This window comes from Melanostigma gelatinosum (assembly GCF_949748355.1).
Source record: "Melanostigma gelatinosum genome assembly, chromosome: 8".
Classification (NCBI taxonomy): domain Eukaryota; kingdom Metazoa; phylum Chordata; class Actinopteri; order Perciformes; family Zoarcidae; genus Melanostigma; species Melanostigma gelatinosum.
The window spans coordinates 1,933,416-1,946,147 of record NC_136641.1 but is presented as its reverse complement, the minus strand read 5'-3'; the positions used below and the strand labels follow the sequence as shown (position 1 = coordinate 1,946,147).

The 12,732-nt window shown below is 40.8% G+C and overlaps 1 protein-coding gene across 2 annotated transcripts in view; it reads right to left on the bottom strand.

The window, feature by feature from the left end:
* Positions 1-11,151: 11,151 nt before the first annotated feature.
* LOC306781509 (paired box protein Pax-7-like) overlaps positions 11,152-12,732 on the bottom strand; it is a gene marked incomplete at both ends in the record, with an annotated part of 118,636 nt that continues 117,055 nt past the window's right edge. For both annotated transcript variants that reach the window (XM_079274391.1, XM_079274392.1), the window contains one exon: positions 11,152-11,267. In XM_079274391.1, coding sequence (XP_079130517.1) covers positions 11,152-11,267 — 116 coding nt within the window. The remainder of the gene's footprint in view (positions 11,268-12,732) is intronic.

The following is a 12,732-nucleotide window of genomic DNA, read 5'->3' as shown; positions in this document are numbered from 1 at the left end:
ATTGGACTTATCTTATGAATTGGTCCTGCTCGGTCTGTCAGAATCTGATCAGAATGCCAAGTCCACGCTCAGAGGTCACGTCGGTGAAGTGACGTTTCCTTACGCAGAGCGTCACTTTATGATTCACTTAAGTAAAGTTTACTTGATTTGTCGACATTCAGGTTATACTAAAGCATATTTACATAATGTTTAAGTGTTTGAATGAATCAACTTTTGATTTCATACATTTTAGTTACATTTTACTTTTACATATTATTTAATGTTTATGAGGGCCAATAATCGGTTTTTTTGAGTGTATTTGCATCCTTGCATCCTTGCAACCGGGCCTGTCTCTTCCTCTCCATCAGGGCATTGTCATCCATTACCAGATAATAGCCATTAAGTTGTCCGAAATGGTAGCACCAATTGTGGCAATCAGAACAGTCAATAAAAAATGTTTATCAGCGATTTATGTGTATGTTTTTGCTTTGTGGAACCAGTTATTCATCGAGTCATGTTGCTTTTTAAAGCCAAGGTTTTCAGAGCGGCTGTCAGCTCAAACATGTTGACTCAGACGTGCTGAGGTCTTTTTTTTATAATGAGGCTGATTGAGTTCCTGGTGTTACAGCAAAGAGGTTAGAAATACACCCTGCTTCCTCACAGCTTAATTTCAAAGTGCTACTGGAGTGAGGAGATTAGAATGAGTGGGGTGCTGAGAGGGAGGGGGCAGGGTGTGAGAGCGGGTCGCCGAACAACAGAGGTTGCTACAGAGCTCAGTAATCGTACGCTCAGGGGACTACTGTGATAAGACATAAAAGTCACCAGACTTAAGGAAAACCCTCACTAAATGAAAGAGAAGGAAGTGGTTACAAAAAAAGATACTACATCTCACTTATCTTTGTTGTCAGGGGAAATTAAATCTGTAAGGTTAATATAGATAGAACGTTATGAACTATGAACTACAGCGGCTGAAAAAACTGTTGGGGAGGGAGGGATCTAGTAATTTATTTCATCTGTCTCCTGTAAACTGATTGTAGAAGGTGCAATCCCCTCACTGTGCTGATCAGACAGCTGGGGTGCAGGTACATAATGTATCCTGGAATAATTATGGGATTGAGGGAGATGTTCGGCTTAGTAAGTGCTTTCATTGTGACAGAGTTGGGTGTTTGACAAAATTAACTCAGTGCAAAATACTCCAGGGCACTACTGATATGTCTACATTCCTCATGGCACTTTCTGCTCTCAAGAGAGGTAACATTTGTTCAAACCAATAATAATCACCTTAAATGTTGTGCTGCTCCTGTGATGTGTGTGTGTGTACCTGGACAGCGAAGGGTCTGGGAGTTGTGTATTTAGCTCCTTCATTAGACCCTCCACCACACAGTGTTTATTAGTATCAGTTGTTCTAAGACAGGGATTCCCAAAGTGTGGTGCGTGTACCCCTGGGGGTGCGCGAGCTGCCTCTAGGGGGTGCGCGAGAGGAAAAGTGTAATGGCGTCTGATGGTGTAATAATGTTAAATATAAAAAAAATGTAATTTTAAAAGTGGAATTTTTCACAAAATAAAAACATGAATTATAAAAATCCCCTTTGTAAGATTTAAAATTAAAAACGTACAATTTTATAAATGTACTTGAGCTCCTTCCGGCAGTCTTGCCGCCTGCCGCCAGTGTACACACTAGCCAGCCTAGCTTGTGCAGCTAACCTCAGCTAACAGCGAACTTCATGCATTCAGCAACATTCATTTAAATATGCTAAACTGGCTGAAATCGGGGAAACTGTCAGGTGGGACATCTGAAGCCATCAGTCGTAAAAGAGGAGAGGGACAGAGAGCGAGAGAGAGCGAGAGAGAGTGAGCAAGAGCGAGAGCGAGAGAGAGAGGAATCGGAGGCGAGGGGAACCGAGAGGTGCGTTGGGGAGAGACCGGGAGAAGAAATCGAACGGGAGTCAGAGGAAGATGAGACGGAGGAGACCGAAAAGGAGGAAGGGATAGCACAGACAAATCGGGAGCACATCGGTCCATCGAGTCAAGGTAAAAAAGAGAAGTCTTTTTCTTGTCGTGTACCCACGAACAATTTTAATAAGTTAAGTGTTTGGGCCGCTGTAATTATAGAATCCTGCTTACAGCCATGGATATCAGAAGGTGGCGCTATGACAATGAGTTAATATTGGCATGCACTAGTCCTAAAGTCATGACAGTCATCAAGTATGGCAAGTTTGGGACAGATTTGAGCAAGTCCAGTGGAGTTACATCAGCTTGTTGTTTAACTGCGAATCACGTAAAATGGCCGCTACGCTGTTCCATCAAACGTAAAGCTTTGAGTAACTTTTAATTGCAAAGGTCTTTTGATTGTACTGATCAAATTTGAAGTGGATCTGACAAAGTCCCTAGGAGGAGTTTGTTAAAGTATAGCGACTAGAAATCAATGATATTGAAAATTCACACAAATATCAAAATGTCCGACTTCCGGTTGATTTTTGAATATGTTCCCAAGCGACTTTTCTTTAAGTACATAATTGTTCTGTAGATGTCTTCAGGACCTTCACGGTGAAGGATCGGAATTCGCTGGGCCGCCACGTCGCTGCCCTTTAACAAATTCTTACAATCTTCACAATGAAGCATTATCATGGTTTTAAGGCTTTTCTGACCAAATTTGAGAGGGATCTGAATAATCTGTGAGGAGAAGGATGTCAAAGTACACAACCTATAACTTCCTGTTGCCACTGGGTGGCGCTATTACTTTGATTCTAAATTGACATGTAGATGTCTTCAAGGTCAGGATGTTATGACATATGAGAAATTTGGAGTAGATTAGACAATGTACGGCCGAGTTAAAACCACTTCCTGTTTCATGGCAAATGGTGTTTTGGACTATGGGTAATCCTTATAGCAACGGAGGATTCACTACTAGGTAACGGGTCCGTGAATGTCCGTGGACAATATAATGTTAACTAACTTTAAAAGTACATAAGAGCCGGCTTTATTTTGTTGTATGTTATTTGTCTTAGATTATATTCGTCATGTTTTCATTAAGTTAATTATACATTTTTTATGTGTTTTATTGCCAGTAAAAATGTCTCCGGTATAGCTAGCTAACATTAACGTGATGCCGTCTTTCTGAACAGCGCACGCACTGTTGTCCACAAGTGATGAACTGATGAACTGTTGTCCTTTGTCATCAATGCAGGTATGTTACAGTATGTTGTTCTATTTTACTATAATATTTTAAACATGCTGATGGAGTATTTTCTATCGTCTACATGTTTACTCAGTTATATAATTGTTATTATAAATGAAAAAGGTAACAGTCCAGTGTGAGAAATCTGTATAAATATATTTTTGGTTATATATTTTTTGGTATTTCTCCTCATACATGTAAGAGAGAGAGACAGTTTCTGTTCTATTTCGGCTATTTTATTTACATGAATTTAAAACCACTATACGATCACTGTATCATTATATCACTGTATTTCAAGCTGTGTAATACTGATTGCAACGGAGGATTCACTACTAGAGCACGCGATGTGATGAACTGATGAACTGTTATCCTTTGTCATGAATGCAGATGTGGAATAAACCTGCTGTTACCACAAGCCTGACCAGCTCCAAGAGATTAATTTAGCCATGAGACATCTCACAGAGGTTACACAGGCGGCTACCTAGCTTGTTTAGATGAATACCATCGTTCTTAGAAGAGGAAGTCCCAAAACAGATTAAAATTGTCAATGAAGCTCATGTTGTTGGTCCTGCAGGTGGACTGGAGCCAAGTGTGGAGGCTGAGGCCTCTGCTGAACCGCTGTGATCCACAGCCGAGTGTTGGAGTTGGACCACTGATAAAAGCAGACAGTCCACAACTATTTAAAAAGTGTAACAGATTTTTTAAATCAATCTTGGTCAACTCATTCTGTTAGTTTTGGAGTTACAAGTCTGCTTTTAGTGGCAATAATAATTATGACGAGGATAAGGAAGTCAGGTCATGTAGTATAAAGAGCAACACAGTCCACATAGAAAGGAGATTGGGTTGGATCGATAGGTCACATAAACACAGGCCTTTCACCCAGGAGCTGTTTGTGTCATGTGTTAACGTGATAAACGAACATAATGTAATGTAACATACTTAACTCACGTATCTTACTTAAGTTTTGTAACAAACTTATTTAGTACTTATTTTAACTTGCATCACATACATAACCTACTTAACTTACGCACTTCACTTACATACGTAACAAACAGATTTTACACTCTGCCTCTTGATATTAATTTACATAAATAATTACAAACTAATTTACGTTATTATGCACTTGAGAAACTAGCACAATACTGAATACAAATTTTCAGTTACTGGTAAATTCTCTAGCCTCATCATTTTTTCCTGTTGGAGGAAGAGCCTAGTCATCTGTCCCTCCCTCCAAAACTCTTGTCTTGAATAAGGTACACTTTTAAGGGAACATTTCAAATATGCTGAACTGAATATTTTTTCCTCTTCCATTTTTCTCCCTGCAAACAAAAACAACAAGTCCAGTGTCTATAAATGAAGAGCAGGCAGCCAGCACAACACTGTCTTGGTCCAGTTGTTGAGCTTTAATGAACAGACAGTTACGCCAGTGTTACAGTTAACACACCAAGAGGCTGAGGGGACTAAATGCCAATACAAATTTGTCACCAGTCTAATACTTCATACAGGTAGAATAAATTATACTATGGTAACATACACACATACCAAGCAGAAAGCAGAACAAAACAAGCAGAGAATGGACCAAGAGGAAAACAGAAGGGGTTGGGGTGAATGAGCACATCTTTACATTTCATCCTTAATTTCCTCCTTGGTTTTCTGTGAGTGAAAAAATATATATACAAGGTAGAAGGTTAACACAGTCAAATACAGAACAAAAAAAGAAAGAAAGAGAACTAAATAAATAGTGTAAATGCACATTTTGTTTTTTTATGGAATGATGCAATGGGGAAATGATTATCAAACCTCTTTCTATGACTGCACTTCATCCTTAAAAGAATCCTTTATGCAGGTGTAGTTTGTATCAGGCTATAAATCTGTGAATTATTTATGACATGTCAAAAGGCAAATTTATCTCTAAATATATTCTGAGTGATAAGTTGATTGGACACAAATTCTACATATCAGAATTTAAAGCTGATATTAAAATAAAAACACTGTTTCTACTGTTAAGATACTGTAGTGTTATCACTCATAGTTTTCCTCGACTGCAGGTTGTCATCACTGTTAAGCTACAGTAAATAGAACACAACTCTTCCTTTAGTTCTTTTTATTATTATTATTATTATTGTTATGATTATTGTCACATTAGGAGGTGAGGATTTTGCTATTTGCTGGAAGGTTTGCTGGGAGGTTTTAATTTGAAAGATTTCTGCAGGAAGTGAACAAAACAAGGTTACGAAATTGTAACCCTAGTTCTTTAAGCACAGGCGGAGCCCACTACTTGACTCTATCTCTCTCCATATGCCCCAAACAGGAGCATGTCTTCACCCACTGATAATTTGCATTAGTGTATGAATACTGATGTTAAATTAAGCTATGATGAGTTTTCACTGTTAATTTAACATCTGTAGGAGCCAAATTCAATGTGATGTTAAATATTCACTTGTATTTACATGTTTAACTGTAATCACTTCTGTTTCTACTTTGAATGTTACAAGGATGTCGTTATAATTTGTTATAGTAAGAAATACATGTAAGTGACAGACAACTGTCACTTTAAGGACACTGTGAAAGTTACTGACAGTGGTGAGTAATATCTGAGGCAGTATGGAGCCGCACAGTTTTCCGACCGTGTTAGGAAATGTGTTATGAAACGTGTTAAATGGAACGATCTACATGGATTAAGTTGTGGATAACCTGTGGATACGTATGGTATGTCGAAGTAATCAGCGTACTTTTAGGAAGAAAGGAAGTTGATTGACTGACTTGTACGAAGTAGTGAAGCTTCGCATGTAGTCTGCTGTCTGATTGTGAGGTCAGGCTGATCTGATATCAGCTCTTTGGCTGCAGAATCTCCGCCAAAGTTCTCCTCTCAAACGGGTCTTGGAGGAGGAGTGCTCGCGCTGGCGCGGGCGCCTGTAGAGACTTCTCCTGACGAGAACGCGCAGCGAGGGGGGCCTGATCGTTCTGGCCCCAAGCCGAATCTATTTGAGGCCGCTGATTGGCTAAATTGTATGTCACTCATTTATATCTTGAATCAGCAATTGGCTAAACTGCTTCATAGACCCGTCTCTTTTGGGCCAAAACGATTAGGCCCCCCTAGCTGCGCGTTCTCAGAGTGTCGTGCACACAGGCAGAGAGCACGAGCAGACGAGCACACAGGGGGAGAGTAGGAAAAGCATATATTTTGAGCAGATATTATATTGTACACTCATTACTGGGTACATTCCATAGTTAAAAAACACAAATATTGACAATTTGTATAATTTATGATTATTATAATTCTTTTTCTTTTTTTTTTCTCGTGTGGCTCATGGTGGGGCCATGCCCCATGGCCCTCTATTGACCAGCCGCCACTGGTAATAACCTTGTAACCTTTGTTCTAACTCACACTGGATCCGCCCTCGTATGGAATCTATGGGTACAGTGGAACCCAATACATGCGGTGACATACCATCGACCCAACCACACTGATCCTGACCGACTGCAGCCAACCTTGCCCAAGGACACTTCAATATTCAGGCTAGAGGAGCCGGAAGACCTTCTCTACCTCTAGGCCACACCCGCCCCCCAGATGTTGAGTGTGCTGCCTTATATATTGTGGTAGGTATTCGGATTGGCATGTCCTGATTGGACGGTTATGCCAATTTTCAGTGGCCGAACACGTGCTCGTGGTTGCTCGTATTACCCATAGAGTCCAGTAGAAGGCGGAGCTTGTGTCAGTTAGAACTCTACACTCATGCTTATCAGTGATCAAAAGAACAATGAAAGAGAGAGTTTATCAAGGCAAGTGGATAAAGTGTTGAGTTTGCTTCAATTGCAAATTAAGACAAGAGCAGATCAGAAAACAGGGCTTCTTTTACTAAAATATGAAAAAATGTGTCTCCAATGTAAACCTGGTTCACTCTGTAGTCTAGGTTAAGTCTATTATTTGAGAACTTACTATATCTTTATTTATTGACACTCTTTATGGTATCTTCATTTACTGATACATTTGACAGATTTTATTAAATTCCTGTTTTCCCCCTAGTTCCCACACCAAACGCGTCGAAAATTCAACGCGCATCTAGATTACATACAAAGTCTATGCACAGACGCGATGAGACTGGCGCGGCGCGAATTTGCGATGCCGCGGCGCGATGGACGCGAATTTGCGGCGCAATGGACGAGTGAGTTGAAATTTTTCAACTTCTGCGAAATATTCGCGTGACGCTGTGGCGCGATAGCCAATCAGCGTTGAGATGCTCCACCTGTCATCACTGACTTCCTGCCGTTGTTGAATCAGGAAATAAATACTCTAGCCGTCTGTGTTCACCCAGAGCTCTACGATACCTCATATCAACAGAGACCGGACCAAACTATGTGTATAAATGTCTGTGTGTAAACCATATGGTACAAACAATGAATATACGCTGCCGTATTTATGTCTAGATTACGTTAGTCTGAGTGTTGGTGGAGCTGCTACAATGTTAGCATAGCCTAGCACCGCTCCATCCGCTCCATTGAGAAGACAAGTAGCCTACAAATCGGCATCATTGCGTAGTTGTTTCGGAGTCCCTTTTTGTCGGTTTATTGCCGTTAAATCACAGCCAAATCAGTTAATTTTGTGTTCCTACAGCTGTAGTAAACAGCGACCTGTGGCTTGCTAGACACAGTGAATACAGCTCGATAAAATCCACGGAGCTCCTCTGAACAATATTATGAACCAGACATGACGGCGTTTAGTTTCCCGGGATATCTGTGACTTCCAGCACACATACTAAGCAGAAATATAGGTTATTTTTTCCATGGTTAATGGCGGACAGTTGAACGGCTTCCAGGTCGATAAACCACGGCCCCTCTCCGGCACGATTTGCGCGAATCGCGCCGCGTTTGGTGTGAACACGGCATTAGAAAACCTCTGGATTTCAGAGATAGGCACGATCTAGGTGCAATCTGTATCCATTGTAAACCATACTTTAGTTCTCATGAGCAGATGACATGAACACATGAATGGTAAACAATTTTCAGGTAGGCTCAATATGAACATTAGGTTTGATATGTTGAAGAGAAACATTTCATTGCACAACCCTGCTGTACAATAACCTTGTTTGTATGTATAATCTGCACACCATCACATTTCCTCAAGGAACACATTCAGCAAGAATAAAAGGTACTTATGAAATAAAAATATACTAGTCCAATTGAACTGGCGACCTGTCCAGGGTGTACCCTGCCTTCGCCCCATTGTCAGCTGGGATCGGCTCCAGCGCCCCGCGACCCAGAACAGGATAAGCGGTTTGGATAATGGATGGATGGATGGATAGTCCAATTGTAATTATTATTATTATCCCGCCAGGAGATCTCCTGGCGGGATAATAATAATATATATAGGATAGTATAGTATAATAATAGTATACCATCGACCCATATGTGTATATATATGTATTCTTGTGTGCATCTCTGCCTGTGTCTGTCTGTCCATGGCTATTCTCTCATACTGCTAGACCCATGATTTGCACGATTAGGTAAGACAAATGTGTATGTATGTATATATGTATCTATCGCTTAGCAAATGACAAACTCAACTGAACGTGCATGTTTTAATATGGTAGGTGAAGCTTTAGTCCCGCTAAAGCCCTCTGGGCAGTATTGCAAACTTTGACAATTTATTTAGCTAATTAAATGGTATGCTTCCAAAGAACGAGAGCTGCTCAGCGGGGAGTGGGACAGACGGTGAGAATAAACAGCATGTAGAGCTAGCATAATTTCACATCGAACTGTGAATTAAGGGTTTATTTTGACCAAAGCAGTTGCTGATTGTTGGTACAGTGGAAAGACTTATCAAAATGCTTTTATTTTGTTTTCAGATGAGTTGACAATGCAATTAAGCTAGTCTTAGTTTGGTGAAAGGGAGAAACTTACATAGCAGCATCTGCCGGTTGCTGAGTTGGCCAATGAGAAAAAGCTAACAACAGGACGAATACAGCTTACAGAGCTAACAGCTAATGGAACTAAACACACAGCAGAACTGACAGTTTCTGTTCAGAGGAAGCTAAAAACAGTCAACAGAAAATATTACACAGTGAACTGCAGTTTAGCTGCACGGAACTGGTGCATAGATTCAAATGAGAGTGTATCTGCTGCGTGAGATGTGCGAGTGAAAAACGCTTCTGATACGCTTGCGGTCTAGAGGGGGGGCATTTGGTTTGTATTCAATCCATTATTACAGCAGTGGTCATGGCAGACATATCTGGTGGAGATCTGCACACCACTGAGTGCACTTTTCGAGTTGGAAAACTCAAAATTAATTTCTTACATAAAGAGTCATTAAGGACAGTTGGCGAGTTATAGTACAACTCAGTCGTTGTGTCCTTAGGTAAATGCAACAGACATGAAATTAACCAGAATCAAACAAAATGAAATGAAGAACAAAACAGTAAATATTTGTAGCAAGCTGCCGGGAGAAATGTCCACCTGCAATCAAGTGGGAATATACCGTCACACTGAATGTCAGCTGCTCAGTCAGGAGCTTGTTTGACCTCCAACTATTGCCAAAGCTCTTCAGGAGGTCTTGTTGTTGATAAGAGGGCCTGAATCGCTTCAGGAATGGCTGAATTAGTCCATGTCAGTCTGCTACAGAGGTGTTATCTCCCTCACACACATGGGTTGCCTGAAAGCTGACATATTTTTTTCTTTTTAAGCTGCCAATATTTTGTGCTGATATTCAATATCTATAAAGATGACCAGTTTCACGTAACAAATATGAAGTCTTTAGGGTTGCCCTGGCATTTTAGAGTTCATTTTCCCACTATGGGACGAATAAAGGAATGTTTGTTGTTGTTGTTCTTCTTCTATTCATGTGAATGAGCCCGAAAACAAGGCTGGACCAAGGGCTGGAAGGCCCAGTTCAAGAAAACGCTAGTGCACATGATCTTTGGGCCACATAATGCGGAAGATTTCTATCGGAATTCTTGACATTGAAGTTTTATATTTTTACTATTTTTGCTTCATGCGCCACTGAGCAACTTTCATGGGAATGAAAGGGCTGCTGCCCCCAAAGCTGTATCCAGTTCTCTTTATACTGTACATCCCCTTTTCGAGGGGCTAGCTCCTCGCCTTCTGCTCCTGATTTAGCTTTCACACGACACACGTCTGCTCTGCTCTGTTGTCAGTCTCTCTTCTTCTACTAATAGCGGAGTCTGCAGGGTGCGCGCATGACACCTCCCATCTCGTTCGCCCCCTGGTGGTCGGCTGACTGTTAGTTGAGGAAGCGCTTGATTTGATATGTAGCAGAGCACGCATTTTAAACGTCAATATCGCAGACGATCATGCTCATTTAATCGTGGCAGACAAAATCGTGATCGCGATTAAAATTCGATTAATTGTGCAGCCCTAATTCAACGACACAATAGGTGCAAACTGACGGGAATTCCCTCTGGGTGCCATGAATTGAGACAAAAAAAACATCATTATAGGATGACATAATACATAATTTAGTGTTTTGCTGACTCACATAAAAGCTGTTTTAGTCAAACATATTTTAAATAGCAAGTAATAGATTACACCCAGTCCAAAATACTTTGCTCAGGGTTCACAAAGTAATTGTTTATATCACTAGTTTATAGTTATCCAGTTGAGTTAGAATCCACCAATGCTGTGTACAAAATGTAGTGCAATAAAAACAACAAATAAAAAATAATATTTGTAACAGTGGAAATACTTGTCGTGGATTTGGTTGGTCCCATGGGGAATGTTTAAAGCTTGGACAGCTGTATCATTCAATCCTTAACCACTGGAGAAACACTTACATGAAATATAGTATAAAAAAGCTTATTATCAGCCCAATTCACTGTATAGTGACAGACACACACACACACACACACACACACACACACACACACACACACACACACACACACACACACACGATCTCTGGGAGATTTGTATGGATGGTAACAGGAGGTGCGGGTTGTGCTGGTGACCAGGTGTCATGTTGCATGCATGTCTGATGAGTACTAGTAGGCCTGGCCAGTCTCGACCTGCAGCAGTCCCAGTACAGCTGAGTGGTCGGCCAGCTTCATCCTGCGCTGACTGGACAGGCTGACGTTCTTTGCCAGGTAATCAACAGCAGCTGGAGAAGATCGGAGACAGGAGACAGAGTTATGTATATATATATATCTTTATATACTACCACTAAAAAGTTTGGAATATTAACAGAAGGGTTAAGCAACACTATTCTTCAAACGTCACAATAAAGTCTGTGTAGGGTTAGCACTATTGGAATTGGATCAAAGAATATCAGCTAAACATACTGACAAATCACAGTTTAAACCTATTCAGCCCCTGGTTTAACTGGAAAATAGCAGGGTATTTGGGGGGAAATTGGTTACAACAGTATTCTCTCCCGGCATGCAACACTGTGGGGACATCGACTAAATGTAAGATTTAATCATTTCATTCTTTTTCCTTTGGGGCCAAAACTATTTCAAATGTAAATAATACATTTGGAGTCCAAAGTAAAATATCGTTGTCTCTCTCAAAATAGTTATTATTGAAGGAAAGAAAGAAAAACATAAAAATTACAGGTGACCCCAAACTTCTGAGTTAGTGGCAGTGTGTGTGTGCGTGTATATTGTTCTAGGTCTTCATTGAAGCTATATGTTGTTTACAATGAGTGAAAAATGTATATTAATGCTTCTACCAACTGACACCAAAAATGTCTGCTGAAAAAGGAGACATGGAACCTAACTTTCATGGGAACTTCTGTTTTCAAATTTGTGTTTCAAATATGTATGACAAAATACACAGGTACACAATAATAATATATGATACTAAAATGATTGAATTATCCCTAATATCAACAGACAAATTGGTTGTGACTATAGACATAAATCTTTGAAAACAGGTGACAAATATATAGTTCTTTACATGAACTTAGCTTTTACTGGATGGTAAAAAAACGTTGCCAGTTAACATAATGCAGGCAACATTTATGTTTCAAAAACTTATATGACAAAACAAATGAGTCGTAAACAAACATAATTTCTTGTAGGCAGACTGTTTTGCTCTAGTGGCAGCAGTACCTTGTATGGGGGATTCAGGCTGATTAACAAAATACTGTCACGGGAGTTCACAGATAGGACCCAAACGCAAGACCACAGGAGACAGGAGTGAATGTTAAACAGGTTTTATTTATAGACAGGTGGGTGCAGGTGTGGAGCCCGTGGTCCGACACCCGAGTGGCAGATCGACAGTGTGATGTCCCGTGGCTCGACACTGGAGAGTTGACAGATCGATGGTGTGAGTCCCGTGGCTCGACACTGGAGGGCTGGTGAGTTGACGGCGTGAAGTCCCGTGGCTCGATACTGGAGTCGACAGAGTGTAATCCGTAGACCACAACGAGAGCAGAGCGGCGGAGCGCATCCACAAACACAAGGAGGGCAGAGCCGTGGAGTGTAATCCACAGGGTTTCAGCGGGTTGAAGACGGTACAACCTGACACTCCCAGACTGCAGGACCAGAGTTTATATAGTGGCAGGCTACTCATTAAGGGGCCCTGAGTCTGGTGTGTCAGGCTGCAGGAGGTGATCAGCTTGA